This window comes from Heterodontus francisci, chromosome 47 (assembly GCF_036365525.1).
Source record: "Heterodontus francisci isolate sHetFra1 chromosome 47, sHetFra1.hap1, whole genome shotgun sequence".
In the NCBI taxonomy this organism is placed as follows: domain Eukaryota; kingdom Metazoa; phylum Chordata; class Chondrichthyes; order Heterodontiformes; family Heterodontidae; genus Heterodontus; species Heterodontus francisci.
This window is the reverse complement of record NC_090417.1, coordinates 9,024,999-9,042,631: the sequence shown is the minus strand read 5'-3', so window position 1 is coordinate 9,042,631 and position 17,633 is coordinate 9,024,999. Positions and strand designations below refer to the sequence as shown.

At 44.1% G+C, this 17,633-nt stretch overlaps 1 protein-coding gene across 1 annotated transcript in view; it reads left to right on the top strand.

Moving 5' to 3' along the window:
* LOC137357156 (V-type proton ATPase subunit B, brain isoform-like) overlaps nt 1-16,209 on the top strand; it is a 65,667-nt gene extending 49,458 nt beyond the window's left edge. Inside the window, exons 8-12 of the mRNA XM_068023256.1 lie at nt 4,033-4,183; nt 5,706-5,788; nt 6,102-6,206; nt 13,798-13,927; nt 14,458-16,209. Coding sequence (XP_067879357.1) covers nt 4,033-4,183; nt 5,706-5,788; nt 6,102-6,206; nt 13,798-13,927; nt 14,458-14,600 — 612 coding nt within the window. The 3' untranslated portion in view covers nt 14,601-16,209. The remainder of the gene's footprint in view (nt 1-4,032; nt 4,184-5,705; nt 5,789-6,101; nt 6,207-13,797; nt 13,928-14,457) is intronic.
* The last annotated feature ends 1,424 nt before the right edge of the window (nt 16,210-17,633 follow it).

Genomic DNA, 17,633 nt, shown 5'->3' with positions numbered 1-17,633 from the left:
TAGAGCCAAAAGCATTTTAAGAAGCTAAAATAAAAGCCAAAAAAGCTGCAAGAAAAGCCACTGAGATATGGTTCGTTGAAACCTTTTTTCTATATTTGAATAGGGATGAGGAAATTTCTCAACAGCAAAGACAAGAGTGAGGTTGCAGACCTGAAACGTTAACTCTGCTTCTCTCTCCACACATGCTGCCTGACTTGCTGAGTATTTCCAGCACTTTCTGTTTTTGTTTTAGATTTCCAGCATCTGCAATATTTTGCTTTTATATACAAGTGAGTGAGATCCCTCACCTAGTCGAATTTCACAGGTGAATGCAGTGGAAGCTGGACAACCGCCTGCAAGCAAGTAGTGCCCCCAGAGGGCATAGGGCAGATTAGGGAAACACCTATCTCTGAAGTAGAAGGAAAAGGGAAGGTAACATACCTTAAATTGAACTGCGCTTGTGAAAATCGAAAACTAAAAATGAGGTCAGCATGGATCTACCCTGGGAAAATCACGCTATCAGATTCAATCTAAAACTAGACAAACCCAGTGACATCTCAGTAAAAAAACAAGGAACAGGAGGAAATCCCAGATGTCTCGCAGAGTCTAAAAAACAATGCATCACCCAGTATCACCCTAGAAACAAGAACCATCAATGTGCCAGAATCTGAATGGTTTCTGCCATGCGTTGTGGAAGCAATAGTAAAGGAGTTATAGCTTGTACAAACCGGGGACATTGCCGCAAGCATTAACATAAATTTGCACACGACAAACTTCACTACTGTCACATGGTCCTGAGATTAACAATCCTGAAGTAGTACAAACTGGTGTTGGAGAATCCACAGCCCCATTTGACAACACATAACCAAAAGAAATGCAATTTTTGTTGGTGCCTCATCCAAAGGAAGAATAATGAAAAAACGTTGACCTGAACCCAAATGGTTGTTAAAAACAATGCCAGCTCTTGCAGTTGTAACATGGAGGAGTGAATGAAATGAATGTGTACAGTGGTGTGACCCTAAACTTTCTTACTGTTTGTTTTTCCCTCTGTCAACCCAAAACACAAACAACATAAAAATGAAATCAATGTATTTTCACTTTTTCCTTTTTGGGGGAGGTGGTCTCTCACACTGGAAGTGCGAAGAAAGAACAACCGCTGACTAATTTTGAAGAGTTATTAAAAACAGACTTTGCCTTTAAAAAAAAAGAACCTTTTTGAAAAAGTGAACAATGGTCCAAAATAACTGCCGATGATAAAGGGGATTGGCCTTTTGTGTATTCCACAAGAACAGGTCTTCAAAGCTAGAAGTGTTTATGAAATCCATCTTCAACCTTTCAAAAAACATTTCCAACATTGAATGTCTTGTGAAACAAAGGAGGTGTGAAGTAGCTACATCCTTGATCATTGTGCAGTCACCATGGTGAAGAGAGGGGATGTCTCTGACCAGGAGGTGAGGTGACACAGTTTTGAAGACAGCCAGAGAGAAGGAGAGAATGATGCAGAAGGTGAAGCTACTTATTGAGCTTGAGTTCCAGCCAAGCCAGGAAGCATAGTGCCCTGCTGAAAAAAATGTCATGGTCACTATACAGCAGTGAGAGCTGTAAATAACCCACCATCTTCAACAGAACCTTCAATCAAGAGAGAAATCTACTATCATCTCAGGCCTATCTGAAGAAGGGTCACTGACCTGAAACGTTAACTCTGCTTCTCTCTCCACAGATGCTGCCAGACCTGCTGAGTATTTCTCGCATTTCTTGTTTTTATTTCAGATTTCCAGCATCCACAGTATTTTGCTTTTATATCCATCTGGAACTTGGTTTTCAAGAGTTCAACAGGTCTAGCGTAACCTTCCCGCCGCCCCCCCCCCCCCCCCCCCCCCCGCCCCAAACTGAAAACCACCTTCCTCCTTCCCTTTTCTATCTCTGTTTCTTCATGTGTGTGTGTGTTTGTGACAATTTCAGGATAAGGCGTATTGATAGATCAAAATAATAAAAGCAAAATACTGCAGATGCTGGAAATCTGAAACAAAAACAAGAAATGCTGGAATCACTCAGCAGGTCTGGCAGCATCTGTGGAAAGAGAAGCAGAGTTAACGTTTCGGGTCAGTGACCCTTCTTCGGAACTAGCAAATATTAGAAATGTCAAAGGTTATAAGCAAGTGAGCCGGGGGTGGGGCAAGAGATAACAAAGGAGAAGGTGTAGATTGGACAAGTCCACATAGCTGACCAAGAGGTCATGGAGCAAAGGCAAACAATATGTTAATGGTGTGTTGAAAGACAAAGCATTAGTACAGATAGGGTGTTAACGAACTTAAGATTGAACAGCAGCAAGTACAAACATGAAAAAAAACAGTGGGTAAGCAAATTGAACAAACTACAATGAAATGAAACAAACAAAAGAAAAAAAAATTGTCAAAAAGAAAAAATAACTAAAAATAAAAGTAAAATGGGGGGCCCGTCATGCTCTGAAATTATTGAACTCAGTGTTCAGTCCGGCAGGCTGTAGTGTGCCTAATCGGAAAATGAGATGCTGTTCCTCGAGCTTGCGTTGATGTTCAGTGGAACACTGCAGCAAGCCCAGGATAGAGATGTGAGCATGAAAGCAGGGGGGAGTGTTGAAATGGCAAGCAACCGGAAGCTCAGGGTCCTGCTTGCGGACTGAGCGGAGGTGTTCCGCAAAGCGGTCACCCGGTCTGCGTTTGGTCTCCCCAATGTAGAGGAGACCACATTGTGAGCAGCGAATACAGTATACTACATTGAAAGAAGTACAGGTAAATCGCAGCGGAACACCTCCGCTCAGTCCTTGGTTATCTCTTGCCCCACCCCCGGCTCACTTGCTTATAACCTTGGACATTTCTAATATTTGCTAGTTCCGAAGAAGGGTCACTGACCCGAAACGTTAACTCTGCTTCTCTTTCCACAGATGCTGCCAGACCTGCTGAGTGATTCCAGCATTTCTTGTTTTTGATAGATCAACAATTGACTTTCTGTTTTTCAAACCTACAAGAAAACCTGTCGCTGTCTGTTTATTTGTAAAATAAAACACCTAGGGGCTGAAGTTCAATAGTAATAAACTTGATGCAGGCAGGTGAGGAGTTGAACAGTGGGAACCACCTACATCACAATACGTGACCGTAACAATGTCTGAATTGTGAGCTAAATGCCAGAGGAGCGGTTTGATGAGTTACCTTGGACATCATGGCTGCATTCAACTGCGAAAGATACCAAGGAGCCAGAGAAAAACTCAAGTCACTGGGGTCAAAATGAAATCTCTCCAGTGGTTGGAGTCATCCTGACTTAAAGGAAAATAGTCATAGTTGTTAGAAGCCAGTCATCACAGATCCAGGATATCACTGCAGGATTTTTTCAGGGAAGCATCCTTGGTCCAGACATTTTCCGCGACTTCATTCATGACCTTTTCTCCATCTTAAGTCGGGAGTGGGGCTGTTTGCTGACCATTACCCCATGAAGCTCCATTTTCAGCTTCTTTGGTTATTAAGTGTCAACTGTGGCTCAGTTGGTAGCAGTCTGGCCTCTGAGTCACAAGGTTCTGGGTTCAAGTCCCACTCCAGGGCTTGATCCCAAAAATAACAAGGCTGTCACTGGGTGAGTACTGCACTGTCTGAGGTGCTGTTTTAACCCCTGCGACCAAGTAAGCTCCAGATGCAGGGGCTCATTTGGATTCGGGTGAGAAGGCTGCAAGGGAGATGCAGATACTGGGCAGGTTTATGTCTCCAAATCCTGTTCAGGCTATGCAGCCAAAAAATTAATGGAGAGGGCACTTCATTCTTGAAATGCAGCAGATGATCTCATTTGACTTCAGCAACTTTCTGAGGCTGCATTCCCATAAATGGAAGGATGCCAATCACTCACTCACTAACTTGTTGAGAATTGTTAATAGACATGCCATGTGTCTGTCATGTTCACTCCATTTTCCTCCATTCAATTTGGCTGATGGTGTCAGTTGATAGTGTTGTACCTGTGTGCGACTGCCCACTGTCTTGGTATGTAAACAAACTGAGAATATTTTGTCCTTTTATTCAATCATGGCAGGTCTCAGCAGCTCGAGAGGAAGTGCCTGGGCGTCGTGGTTTCCCTGGTTACATGTATACTGATTTGGCCACCATTTACGAGAGAGCTGGACGTGTAGAGGGCAGGAATGGATCCATCACACAGATCCCCATCCTAACCATGCCGAATGATGGTAAGCATCATCCCTGTGAGGATGGACACTCTTCGGTGGACATTTACTATGGGTGTTTCAATGCAATGTGTCCGAGTCCGTGAAAAGTTTAATGGGTTTTACTGAGCCTATACGTTACTGTGGAAGGAAGAGAATGAAGAAAATTAATCCAGGTAGATTACTTACTCTGGACTAAGTAAGAAAGTCAGGTGGAATGCTTTCACCCAGAGTGTAATGGAGTTATTCAGTAAGTTTTGAGCGAAGAAAGGACATTTCCTTTTTTGAATTTTTTTCAAGGGGAATAGGAACAGGGGTAGGCCATTTGGCCCATCAAGCAGATCATGGCTGATGATCGACCTCTGCCATTTTTTCCCCACTATGCCCATATCCCTTGATGTCATTAGTATGCAGACATCTATCCATTTCTATCTTGAACATGCTCAATGATTGAGCTTCCACAGCCTTCTGGGGTAAAGAATTTCAAAGATTTACCACCCCCTGAGTGAAGAAATTCCTCCTCATCTCAGTCTTAAATGGCCTGCCCCTTATTCTGATACTGTGTCCCCTGGCTGTCGACTCACCAGCCAGAAGAAACATCCTCTCCACAAAGACTCTGTAATGCCCTTTAATAATTTTGTAAGTTTAAATGAGATCACCTCTCATTCTTTGAAACTCAAGAGAATACAGGCCCAGTTGCACAATCCCTCCTCATAAGACAATCGTACCATCCCAATGTGGAGTCTGGTAAACCTCCGTTGCACTCCTCAGATGGCAAGTATATTTTTTCTCAGATAAGCAGACCAAAACTGTACACAATATTCCAGGTACGGTCTCACCAAGACTGTACAGTTGCAGCAAGACATCTTTACTCCTGGACTCAAATCCCCTTGCATATTGAACACATATCAAAAAGTTTTTTAAAGTTCCCATTCATGATATTGTTGGCTGTCCCGTAGTTTTTTTTTACTTGGGTATCCTTGGGAAGTTATAGTCCACTAAGTCTTTTCTGGCTGTTAAATTATTGCGATACCTACCTCTCAGAATAGTTTTTATTTTTATGTGAGTGATGAACTTACTGCCAGTGCTGCTGTCTGTGCTCATGATGGAATTGTGCTTTCCAAAAGCGGACTGACTCTCCCATGATTCAAAGGCTGGAGCATTATGCATGTCATTTGTGGAGTAGTATGCGCAGGATTAACAATTACTTTGTGTACCTTGATATGAGCAAAAGCTAAGATTAAATTTCAGCACAGTACAAATGTTTGCCTTTCTGACCAGGCAGAGGGGTACTTGAGTGTTCTAGTGAAACTGATTGCCTGCTTCTCCTCCTGCTGCAGCTGAGCAGATCTATTCATCAAGTTCTGACTAGGCAGACTATCCAAAAAATCAAAACGGATCCAGATTTATTTCCAGTCGGATAGTCTATGAGAGGGCACAGATCCTAGTCGAATATGCCTATATGGCATCTGGTGGTGATGTTGGTAGCTTTTAAGTATTACTGATTTTTGTTTTTTTTTGTTGGTGTCTTGTATGTTAACTGCAGATATCACTCATCCCATTCCCGATCTAACTGGCTACATCACTGAAGGACAGATCTATGTGGATCGTCAGTTGCACAATAGACAGGTAATTCTTTCCAGATGTTTTATTCAGAATCTTTACACTGCATTAGTCCCCGATAAGTTATTCCCACTACAACCAAACCAGTTGTGAGCCGGATTAAGAAGTGTTGCTTACAAAGCCCCTAGTACACTTGCAACACAAGGAGTGAATGGGTTAATAAAAATAAAATGAAAATGTGACCATCAATTCCAGTAATAAAGTAACGACCAAGTTGTAGCTTTCTCAGTTTTGGTTTTCCTTTATAAGGAGAAAAGTCCCTGCTATGAGAATTTCATGTTTGTACTCCCTTGTTTTGTTTTGCACTGCTGTCCCACAGATCTATCCTCCAATTAACGTGCTTCCTTCACTGTCAAGATTGATGAAGTCGGCTATTGGAGAGGGTATGACACGCAAGGATCATGCGGATGTTTCCAATCAGCTGGTGAGGAACAGGAGTGGCCTTTCAGCCCCTCGAGCTTATTATGCCATTCAATTATCAGAGTGTCTCCTGACAAGGGAGAACATGCGTAGAACAATGGCTGACGTCATCAGTGCATCCGAACATTTGCCAGCTTGCCAGTATTGATCCACACATGGGCGCAGTGATGTCGCCACGTAATGTCAGATGTAATGATGTCCTAGTTGCCTTACCCCTCAATGGCCATGATTTCCACCTCCACCCCCGCCCCCCGCACCGCCCACCACACAGTACTCCGCTTCCCCCTGCTATTGCCGCCTCAGTCGCCGCATCTCTTCCCCACTCCATCGTGCAATCGTTGCATTCAGTTTCCCACTCCCGCCTTCTTGCCATTCCCTCCCGCCACTCGCTCTCACCTGCTCGCCACTTCCTCCTGCCATTCTCTCCAGTTCCCGGCTGCTCACCACTCGCTGCCCTGCCCCGCCCCACCCCCTGCCGTTTCTCCAGATGGCGAGGTGAGGAGCGACTGGCAGGAGGGAGCAGCGAGGGGAAGTGACAATTGTGGGAGGGGGTGGGAAACTGAATGTGGCGATGGTGGAAGGGAGTGCGGTACTGTTGGGGGGTCGGGGGGTGCGGTGGTGGCGGCAATCACGGCCATTGAGGGCGGTTTGGGTTTTATTCGCTTTTTTTAATGTCGGGTTGAGCAGCGGCATTTTTATGACTGGCAGCTGCCTGAGATGTCGCATGCACTTAGATTTGCGGTTGATGAGGCTGCATTTGCACATGTGCCAGTACTGCGCCACACGGTTGTGTTGTCAGCCAATGAAGCCTTCAGTTATATTGTGGCTGATCTGTACTTGTGCTTCATTTAATCACCTTGGTTCTGTATTCCTTAATATGCTTATCTAACAAAATCTTACCAAAAGCAAAATACTGAGGATGCTGGAAGTCTGAAATAAGAATAGAAAATGCTGGAAATGCTCAGCAGGTCTGGCAGCATCTGTGGAGAGAGAAACAGTATTAAAGTTTCAGGTCTGTGACCTTTAATCAGACCTGAGAAAAGTTAGGTATGTAATAGTGTTTGATCAAAATGATTGTGCGAAGAGCAACAAAAGCGAAAGTCAGTTAGAGGGTGGCGAGCAGAAGAAATTAACTGACAAAAGGTTTCCCGGTGTAAAGGCAAAGGGAGTGGTAATAGAACAAGAAAAGAATCAAAAGACGTGTCTAGAGGAGTTGTGCGTGGCAGGATAGGACCCATTTAAACGCAAGGTAAAGGAATTAAGAAAGTAATGAGTCAAAAAAACAAAACCTGCACAAAGTGAAATCAGGGCAGAGGCTATTATCTAAACTTGTTGATCTCAATTTTGAATCCAGAAGGCTGTAAAGTGCGCAGTCAAAAGATGAGTTGTTGTTCTTCAGGCTTGCGTTGAGCTCCATTGCTACACTGCAGCAGTCCAAGGACAGAAATGTCAGAGTGGGAGCAAGGAGGAGAATTAAAATGAGAGCTGACTGGGTCACAATTGCATGCTGAATGGAGATGTTCTGCAAAGTGTTCATTCAGTCTGCATTTGGTCGTCTCACTGTAGAGGGGGCCACATCCTGAGCAGCAAATGTAGTATACTAAATTGAAAGAAGTAGAAGTAAATTGCTATGTTTGGGGCCTTGGACAGTGAGCAGGTAAAAGGCCAGGTCTTGCATCTGCTGCATTTGCATGGAAAGACTGGGGTACGTGTGGAGGGAATGGTCCCTACGGAATGCTGAAAGGGGAGGGGAAGATTTGTTTGGTGGTGGCATCACACTGGAGGTGACGGAAACAGCAGAAGATGATTCGTTGGACACAGAGGGTGGTGGGATGGTAGGTGAGGACAAGGAGAATCCTATTGTGGTTCTGGAAGGGAGGGAAGTGGTGAGAGCAGAGTACCTGAAAGAGAAGGGACACTTGTTAACCATGGTACAGGGGAGTCGTCGGTTGAGGAAAAGGGAAGACCTAGCGAAGTCAATAAAAAGGAATGAAACCGAATGGACCACCCGGCATCGACCTGGGCACCGGATACGACAAAGGCAAACCCAGCCCTGTCGACCCTGCAAGGTCCTCCTTACCAACATCTGGGGGCTTGTGCCAAAGTTGGGAGGCTGTCCCACAGACTAGTCAAGCAACAGCCTGACATAGTCATACTCACGGAATCATACCTTACAGACAATGTCCCAGACACTGCCATCACCATCCCCGGGTATGTCCTGACCCACCGGCAGGACAGACCCAGCAGAGGTGGTGGCACAGTGGTATATAGTAGGGAGGGATTTGCCCTGGGAGTCCTCAACATCGACTCCGGACCCCATGAAGTCTCATGGCATCAGGTCAAACATGGGCAAGGTAACCTCCTACTGATTACCACCTACCGCCCTCCCTCAGCTGATGACTCAGTACTCCACCATGTTGAACACCACTTGGAGGAAGCACTGAGGGTGGTAAGGACACAAAATGTACTCTGGGTGGGGGACTTCAATGTCCATCACCAAGAGTGGCTCGGTAGCACCACTACTGACCGAGCTGGCCGAGTCCTAAAGGACATAGCTGCTAGACTGGGTCTGTGCAGGTGGTGGGGGAACCAACACGAGGGAAAAACATAATTGACCTCGTCCTCACCAGTCTGCCTGCCACAGATGCATCTGTCCATGACAGTATTGGTAGGAGTGACCACCGCACAGTCCTTGTGGAGACGAAGTCCCGCCTTCACATTGAGGATACCCTCCATCGTGTTGTGTGGCACTACCACCGTGCCAAATGGGATAGATTTCAAACAGATCTAGCAATGCACTGGGCATCCATGAGGCGTTGTGGGCCATCAGCAGCAGCAGAATTGTACTCAACCACAATCTGTAACCTCATGGCCCGGCATATCCCCCATTCTACCATTACCATCAAGCCAGGAGCCCAACCCTGGTTCAATGAAGAGTCCAGGAGGGCATGCCAGGAGCAGCACCAGGCATACCTCAAAATGAGGTGTCAACCTGGTGAAGCTACAACCCAGGACTATCTACGTGCCAAACTGCGTAAGCAGCATGCGATCGGCAGAGCTAACTGATCCCATAACCAACAGATCCGATCTAAGCTCTGCACTCCTGCCACATCCAGCCGTGAATGGTGGTGGACAATTAAACAACTAACTGGAGGAGGTGGCTCCACAAATATCCCCATCCTCAATGATGGGGGAGCCCAGCACATCAGTGCAAAAGAGAAGGCTGAAGCATTTGCTGCAATCTTCAGCCAGAAATGCCGAGTTGATGATCCATCTCGGCCTTCTCCTGAAGTCCCCAGCATCACAGATGCCAGACTTCAGCCAATTCGATTCACTCTGCATGATATCAAGGAACGACTGAAGGCACTGGATACTGTAAAAGCTATGGGCCCTGACAATGTTCCGACAATAGTACTGAAGACCTGTGCTCCAGAACTTGCAGCACCCCTAGCCAAGCTGTTCTAGTACAACTACAACATTGGCATCTATCCTGCAATGTGGAAAATTGCCCAGGTATGTCCTGTACACAAAAAGCAGGACACGTCCAACCACCCCATCAGACTACTCTCAATCATCAGTAAAGTGATGGAAGGTGTCATCAACAGTGCCATCAAGCGGCACTTGCTTAGCAACAACCTGCTCAGTGATGCTCAGTTTGGGTTCCGCCAGGGCCATTCGGCTCCTGACCTCATTACAGCCTTGGTTCAACCATGGACAAAAGAGCTGAACTCGTGAGGTGAGAGTGATTGTCCTAACCATCTTCAGCTGCTTCATCAATGACCTTTTTCAATCATAAGGTCTGAAGTGGGGATGTTGGTTGATGATTGCACAATGTTCAGCACCATTCATGACTCCTCAGATACTGAAGCAGTCCATGTAGAAATGCAGCAAGACCTGGACAATATCCAGGCTTGGGCTGATAAGTGGCAAGTAACATTCGCGCCACACAAGTGCCAGGCAATGACCATTTCCAACAAGAGAGAATCTAACCATCTCCCCTTGACATTCAATGGCATTACCATTGCTGAATCCCCCAGTATCAACATCCTTGGGGCTACCATTGACCAAAAACTAAACTGGAGTAGCCATATAAATACTGTGGCTACAAGAGCAGGACAGAGGCAAGGAATCCTGAGGCGAGTAACTCACCTCCTGCCTCCCAAAGCCTGTCCACCACCTACAAGGCACAAGTCAGGAGTGTGATGGAATACTCTCCACTTGCCTGGACGGGTGCAGCTCCAACAACACTCAAGAAGCTTGACCCCATCCAAGACAAAGCAGCCTGCTTGATTGGCATCCCATCTACAAACATTCACTCCCTCCATCACCGACCCACAGGGCAGCAGTGTGTACCATCTACAGGATGCACTGCAGCAACGCACCAAGGCTCCTTAGGCAGCACCTTCCAAACCCGCGACCTCTACCAACTAGAAGGACAAGGGCAGCAAATGCATGGGAACACCACCACCTGCAAGTTCCCCTCTAAATCACACATCATCCTGACTTGGAACGATATCGCCGTTCCTTCACTGTCTCTGGGTCAAAATCCTGGAACTCCCTTCCTAACTGCACTGTGGGTGTACCTACCCCACATGGACTGCAGCGGTTCAAGAAGGCAGCTCACCACCACCTTCTCAAGGGCAATTTGGGATGGGCAATGAAGGCTGGCCTGGCCAGCGACTCCCACATCCCATGAATGAATAAAAAAGAAGTGCAGTATGGAAGGTGGCATCGTCTGAGCAAATGTGACAGAGACGGAGGAACTGGGGGAATAGAATAGAGTCCTTCCAAGGGGTGCAAGGAAGTGTAGTCAAGGTAGCTATGGGATTCAGTGGATTTATTGTGAATATTGGCCTATCCCCAGAGATGGCGACAGAGAAGTTGAGGAAGGGAGGGGAGAGTTGGAAATGGACCATATGAAGGTGAGGGAAGGGTGGAAATTGGAAGAAAAATCCACTAAATTGTCAGTTCAGGGCAGGAGCAGGAAATAGCACTGATACAGTCGTCGGTGTACCAGAAAAGGAAGTGGGAGAGGGGGCCTGCATAGTACTGGAACAAAGAATGTTCCACATTTCCCACAGAAAGGCAGGCACAGCTGGGACCCATTTGCATGCACAGCGCAACACCTTTTATTTGGAGTTTGTGTGAGAGCAAGTTCAGCCAGGTGGACTGCCCTTGTCGGGGGCATGGAGATGTTGAGGGATTGGACATCCGTGGTGAAAAGGAGGTGGTCAGGGCTTGGAAACTGTTTAAGTGACAGAGGGCATAGGAAGAGTCACGGATCCAGTTCGACAGAATTTTGGCAAGGAGAAAAAAATGGAGTTGAGATGGGAAGAAATCAGTTCAGTGGGGCAGGAACAGGCTGAAATGATGGGTCTACCAGGGCCATCCTGATTGTGGATTTTAGTCAGGAGGTAGAAGCAGGCTGCATGGTGTTTTGGGACAATGAAGTTGGAAGCTGCGGAGGGAAGATCTTCAAAGGAGATGAGGACAGTGACAGTCCTGGAAACAATGGCTTGGGATTCAGCCCACAAGCTTGGCCCTCGGTTTCCAGGTGGCTCGTATTTTAATTATCCATCTTGCTCCCACTCTTACTTTTCTGTCTTTGGCTTGCTGCAGTGCTCCATTGATGCTCAAGGAACAGCATGTCATCTTTGGACTGCCACTGCAGCCTTCTGGACTCCAGATTGATTCAACAATTTTCGATCATAATTTCTGCACTCATATTGTATCCTGTTTTGTTTTACTGGTTTATTTTTTCTCTCCTTTCTTTATTCCTTTACATAGTCTTCATATGGCTGCTATCTTACCATTCACACCTCCTCTAGACGCTTCTTTTGTTTCGTTTGTTGTCCCATTGCCACTCCTTTTGTCATTTCATCTCTTCCCTCCACAATATCACAGACCTTCCCTTTTGCTCTTCTTCCCCCACCCCCACTCCCCTCCCCTTTCACTTGCTCAAAACCTGTTGCATTTCTAAGTTTTCTCATTTCTGATGACAGGTCATAGACCTGAAACATTAATTCTGCTAGTCTCAAAAAGTCTCATCAATCTCACTTAGGTAGTTTCAGTTGATTGAGTTTTAACAGCTTTTTGGGGAAAGAGTGCCAGATTACTGCTAGCGTTTTTATCAAGAAGGACTTTCTGACATCACCGCTGCATGGCGCAACTCTAATTTTAAGGTTCAGCATCGTAAAGCACAATTTAATACTACTCCTGGGAGTTCATTTTCAGATCCATTCTTCTATGGCAGCCGAGTTTTTCTCATCATTGGGGGTGTTACGACCAAGGCAGGAGAAATGCACTGTTAATTTAGTCCCAGTGCTCTGCTGGTCACAGCATACCAATAAAGTTTCCCACCTACCAAAGAATAGCCAGATTAGATCCTCTATTTGTCCCCCACAATAAAGCACACCAAACCAGGTTTCTTTAAACAGCAACAATATTAACTATTTATTCGAAAAGAAATTCTAAGTCTGAACTAATGAGTTAAATCTGTATATATGAGAAGTTGTTAGTTCCTTAGCCCTCATGCAAACATACATTCAAGAAAAAGGATTTTGGTTTACAGCTTCGGAATAGAATAAATAATAAAAATAATTGGGTTTTTCACTTTCTGGTCGTATGTTTTTGGGATGGTGAGGTGTCCCGGAGTCCAATCGTCGGATGCCACTCGCAGTCTCTCTCCAGGCGAGGTTGATTAACAGTCTTTGGGTAGGCGTTCAAGGCAATTCGAGTACAGCAGGCGTCACATAGGTTTTTTAACAGGGGTATAGCAACAGGTCTGCTCAGGACTCTCAGCAGCAACACAGCAGTTGCAGCTTTGTTCAGGTTCCATAATTCCCCAAAACACAAGAGGCAACTGGAATCTCACTGGATGCAGGAATTCTTCAGAGACAGGAGGCAGTAGGAATCTGCCACCTTTCAAATTCAGGATTTCTTTTCAAGAGATGCAGGTTTCCTTAACATAGAGATTGTCTTTTTTCTCTACTCTCCAGGCAGGTCAGGTCTAAGTTTCAAATGCCTGCTCCTTGTCCAACTCACTGGTTTTTAAAAGTCCAAGTTGAAAGCAAAAAGCTTTCCTGAGCTGATCATGTGACCAGACACAGTGTCTCCTCTGTCATTCTCAGTGTTGCTACCAGGAAGTCAAACCCCTGACTCGCTTCCTTGAAACTGTTTGCTTTGTTGTTGTTGTGTACAAAGTCAACATCAAAAGATTCTGTCTATTTGCAGGTGTGCAAGTCCACTGAGCAAAAATCCTTTTCTCAGTTTTGAAAACACATAGGATTCCAGGATTTTAGTACAAAAGTAAAACCTATTGTAACAGGGGTAAAATAGGGACAGTTAAGTGTAGTTTTGGAGGTGAAAGTAGGCAGTCTTGGTGATAGACCAAATGTGGGGTTTGATGCTCAGCTCTGGGTCAAACAAGACGCAGATTATGTACAGTCAGGTTGAGGAAACATTCAGGGAGAGGAATGTGATTGAGAGCTAAGTGTAGAATTTCTGGTGAGCTTTTCCTCAAGTATGAAGATGTCCAAAATGCTGCCTTAGTCTTCTAGACATGTCTTTATTGGTGTTTTGTTTTCTCTCTGCAGTATGCGTGCTATGCTATTGGTAAGGATGTCCAGGCGATGAAAGCTGTGGTTGGCGAGGAAGCTCTTACTGCTGATGACTTACTGTTTCTGGAATTCTTACAGAAATTTGAGAAGAATTTCATTGCTCAGGGTAAGGTTTCGTTCAACATAGGAATTCAGGAAGCTGGTTTTATGTCCACACATCAGGATTTTCATACCTCTTCTTCCGACCATAGTTGTAGGTCATTGTTGTGTTATACTCCTCATAAAGCGTGGTCTCAAACGACTGGCTTATTAAAAGACTAAATTAGTGAATGAGCTGCTATTCGAATCTCCTGCCTCAGCTGGAGGACCATGTTAAATTGAAGGGGATGTTGGGTACTGCACACACCCTCACCCCTTCCCATGGATAAGTAGCAGTTGTGGTTATGGAGAACAGTGAACTCTGATCTTCCTCGCCAACCACAGCTTTTAACTTTGCTGAAGGAATAAAAAATTGTTATCAAGCCCCTCTACCTTTGGTTACTAAATTTAAAAAATACCCAGAAATACAAGGATAGATGGTATCATGCTTACAGACTTCATGTAGTTTACTTTGATAATTTTTAAACTTTGTTTTGTGTATCCCAAGACTTGACTGTTCACACAGGAATCTTTAGCTTTCTAACTTTGTTTCTTTAGGGGCTTATGAAAACCGTACTGTGTATGAGACCCTGGACATCGGCTGGCAGTTATTGCGTATCTTCCCCAAGGAGATGCTAAAACGAATCCCACAGAGTATCCTGGCTGAGTTTTACCCAAGGGACTCTGGCGCAAAGCATTAACTACTCACTGTCTGCATTCGTATACTCTTTATTTTACCCCGTGACCTATTTTGAATGGTGTTTAAACTTTTGGAAAGTTGCATTTGAACAAAGCGAACATTTGTGACTCTGCTGGTATTTATTTTGAGATCTTTCATCCTGAGTAGTATTTGAAGCATTGTGGTGTTGGTGCCTGCTCGTCATTCCTGACCCAGGCTGGCTTGCACTTTGTGCACGATTAGGGGTTTTGGAGGGTTTCCAAGGTGCTTTCTTTGAGTGATTGGGCATTGCCATTGTTTTTCAAGTGTGTGAACTGATTGCCTGTGTGTCATTGGCTGCTGATGTCCATCAATTGATAATTTTTGTGTATCTTTGTTATTTTTGTGTTAACTAATGATCACCAGTGAATAATATTTAAAACATGCTGTTCCACACCTGAACATTCTGAGATGACAAAGTTACAGTTTCTCTGCACCAGTGCTCAAAGATGTAGTGTTCTCCAACCTGCTCGTTGGTTTCTGGGGTGGTGCTCAACCTACTTTTTATAGATCTTTGAAGGTAGGATAGCTATTTACTTGGCAAGAAACCTATTCATTTTTTGTCAAGTTTGCATGTGCAGGAAAAGAATCACTCACATTACTTGAGTCCATTTTGGAGCAGAGGCAACTTCTCAACTTCACAAAAGAATACAGGAAGTCTTAAGGGAATTGATCTGTCCTTCTGAATTTGCAGCTGCCGTTTGCTTTCTGAGAAAGTTGTGGAATGCATCAGCTGGCACAATTCTCATCGCACCATTCATGTGTTGAAATTGCCGTAGTAACTTGGTAAGAGATTATATACTAATGGTTATGTTGGGTTGGCCAGCGTGTGCAGCTGGTATTTTTGCATATTGCCCGAAGCCTGATACTTTAAGCCAGTAGTATAAATACCAAAAAGCAGAAGATTCGGCACTTAAAATGTGCAGCTTATTGTGGCATCTGTTTAGTCTTTTGGAAGTTGACATGTTTGTTTCTCATTTGCAGAAGGGCAGGTGCTTTTTTTAAATGGTCCCGTTCCATCCTTTCCTTGGAACAGGTCTGTTCGGTTCTGCTGTGTTGGGACTCTGGTCAGTTGCAGATGGATCAACCGAGTTGGAATGTAGTGCGATCTATCACCAGTATATTAATGTGTGGTAATTTGCATGGAAAATATAGGCTATTTACATTTGTATTGCATTCTGCATGAAACATTTAAGCACTTTTTTCACACCCTGTTAGGACAGTAGCCTTTCTGAATTGTCATTGTTAATGACTTAGTTTGTCTTTCTTGTGTTCATATTGCCTGAGTATTGCTTGTGGATGAATGGTCTTGTTGAATTAAAGCCCTTCTGAGAACAGAAGAGGCTAGTTCTGGTCATGCCTGACTCTGTCTCATGCAGCTTTTTTCATTGTATTTCCCCTGCATTCGGTTCATGAGATGTACGTATAGTTCTGTTGTTAGGTGTTATATGTAAGCTTAGTTTTGTAAAGTTGTGTTAGATTCCATGCATTCCACAATTCTGGATGTGTATAAAGGATCCTTTGGTTAGAAACTGAAAATACTGGAACATCTTAAATGTCAGCAATCTATAAATAAATGTTAATTGAACAATGATCAGTGTTGATTTCTTCAAATATTTTTAGATACCTGAGTTGTTGGGGCTTCAAAAACCAATGCCATTTATTGCAAAGCAGCTGTCCAGCTTTTATTGTTGCTTCGCAATTTGAGGAAGATTGCACATTTTACTGGATTTAAAATAGTCTCAAATTTTGTTACAATAAATACAACTGCTTTGAGGACTAAGAAGGTTGCTATTCATCATATTCACGCTAAAACTAAAGGAAGTTGTTTCTTATATACTTGTACATGAGAAATAGAGATTGGGAGCCAAATGCTCACACATGTTTTATCTTTTTACATATGCCATAAACAGGAATATATCTCCCATTTTAACATTGCACACGAGACCAATTTTCTGTCTCGACGGGTATCCAAATAGCTGAAATGGGAACAAAATAGAAACAGCCAAGACTGGAACATCATGAGAGAGCCAGCATGCGTGAGTCATTTGGCTTTGAAGCCAATCCAGCCAGACAAAATTACAAGTTTGACCATGGATCAAGTATTTTCTGCAGAAATGAATTGGATATGGTCAGAAAACTGTGGCTGTTGCTTTAATGCAGGTAAAAGGTTGATTTAGTTGCTGGAATATATTTCAATACAGAAGGGACCCTTTGCACTGAATGGAACACAATAATGTTTGCACTCTATTGAAAACGGTCATACAGCACACTCTAAGTCAGGTAACAGAATTGGCAGCGAGCGTAATCACCCTCATACATGGTGTTGATATAAGAATGTTACAGTTCTACAGGAAAATGGATGCTGATAGTGACATTTATAGACCTGAGTAACACCTACAGTTAAGAGGAAAGATCACATCCTTAAAATTTTGAACAAACCATGAAAAGGTAATTTGGGAAGAAATAAACCATAAGCTCTTGGCAGGATTCCAACGACAGACTTTTAATAAAAGTCTTTGTTCTGGACCCTTTCAACATCTTGGAATTAATTGGTTCCAGTCATGTGCATCAAGACTAACTATTCTGAAACACGATCGTCCACTGTAACTGCGTGAAAGTATCACCAAACAATTCATTCGGCCACTAAATACAACTTTTTGAAAGGCAATGGTGATGGATTCGAATCATGTTATTCATTCAACATATTAGCTTTGGGTGCAGAAATGCATTTTTGTGTAAATGAGTCATTACTAATGCCTGGTTTGCTTCTGGCACAGATTTAATTACTTGTCGGAATTGAGATGAAGTGATTGAAGGGGATGAAAAGTATAATGAGCTATTTGAACATTATATCATGTTCAAAGCTTGTTTTAATCTGGATTGTGCAGTGAAGCCCTCCTTGGATTTTAGTATCCTCTGAAAGGACCCAAAGTAGTTTGAGAGCAGCATGGTTTTGTTTTTCCAAGTAATTAAGACAGTTACAGATCAGAGAGCTGGCAAATTCAGCGGAGTA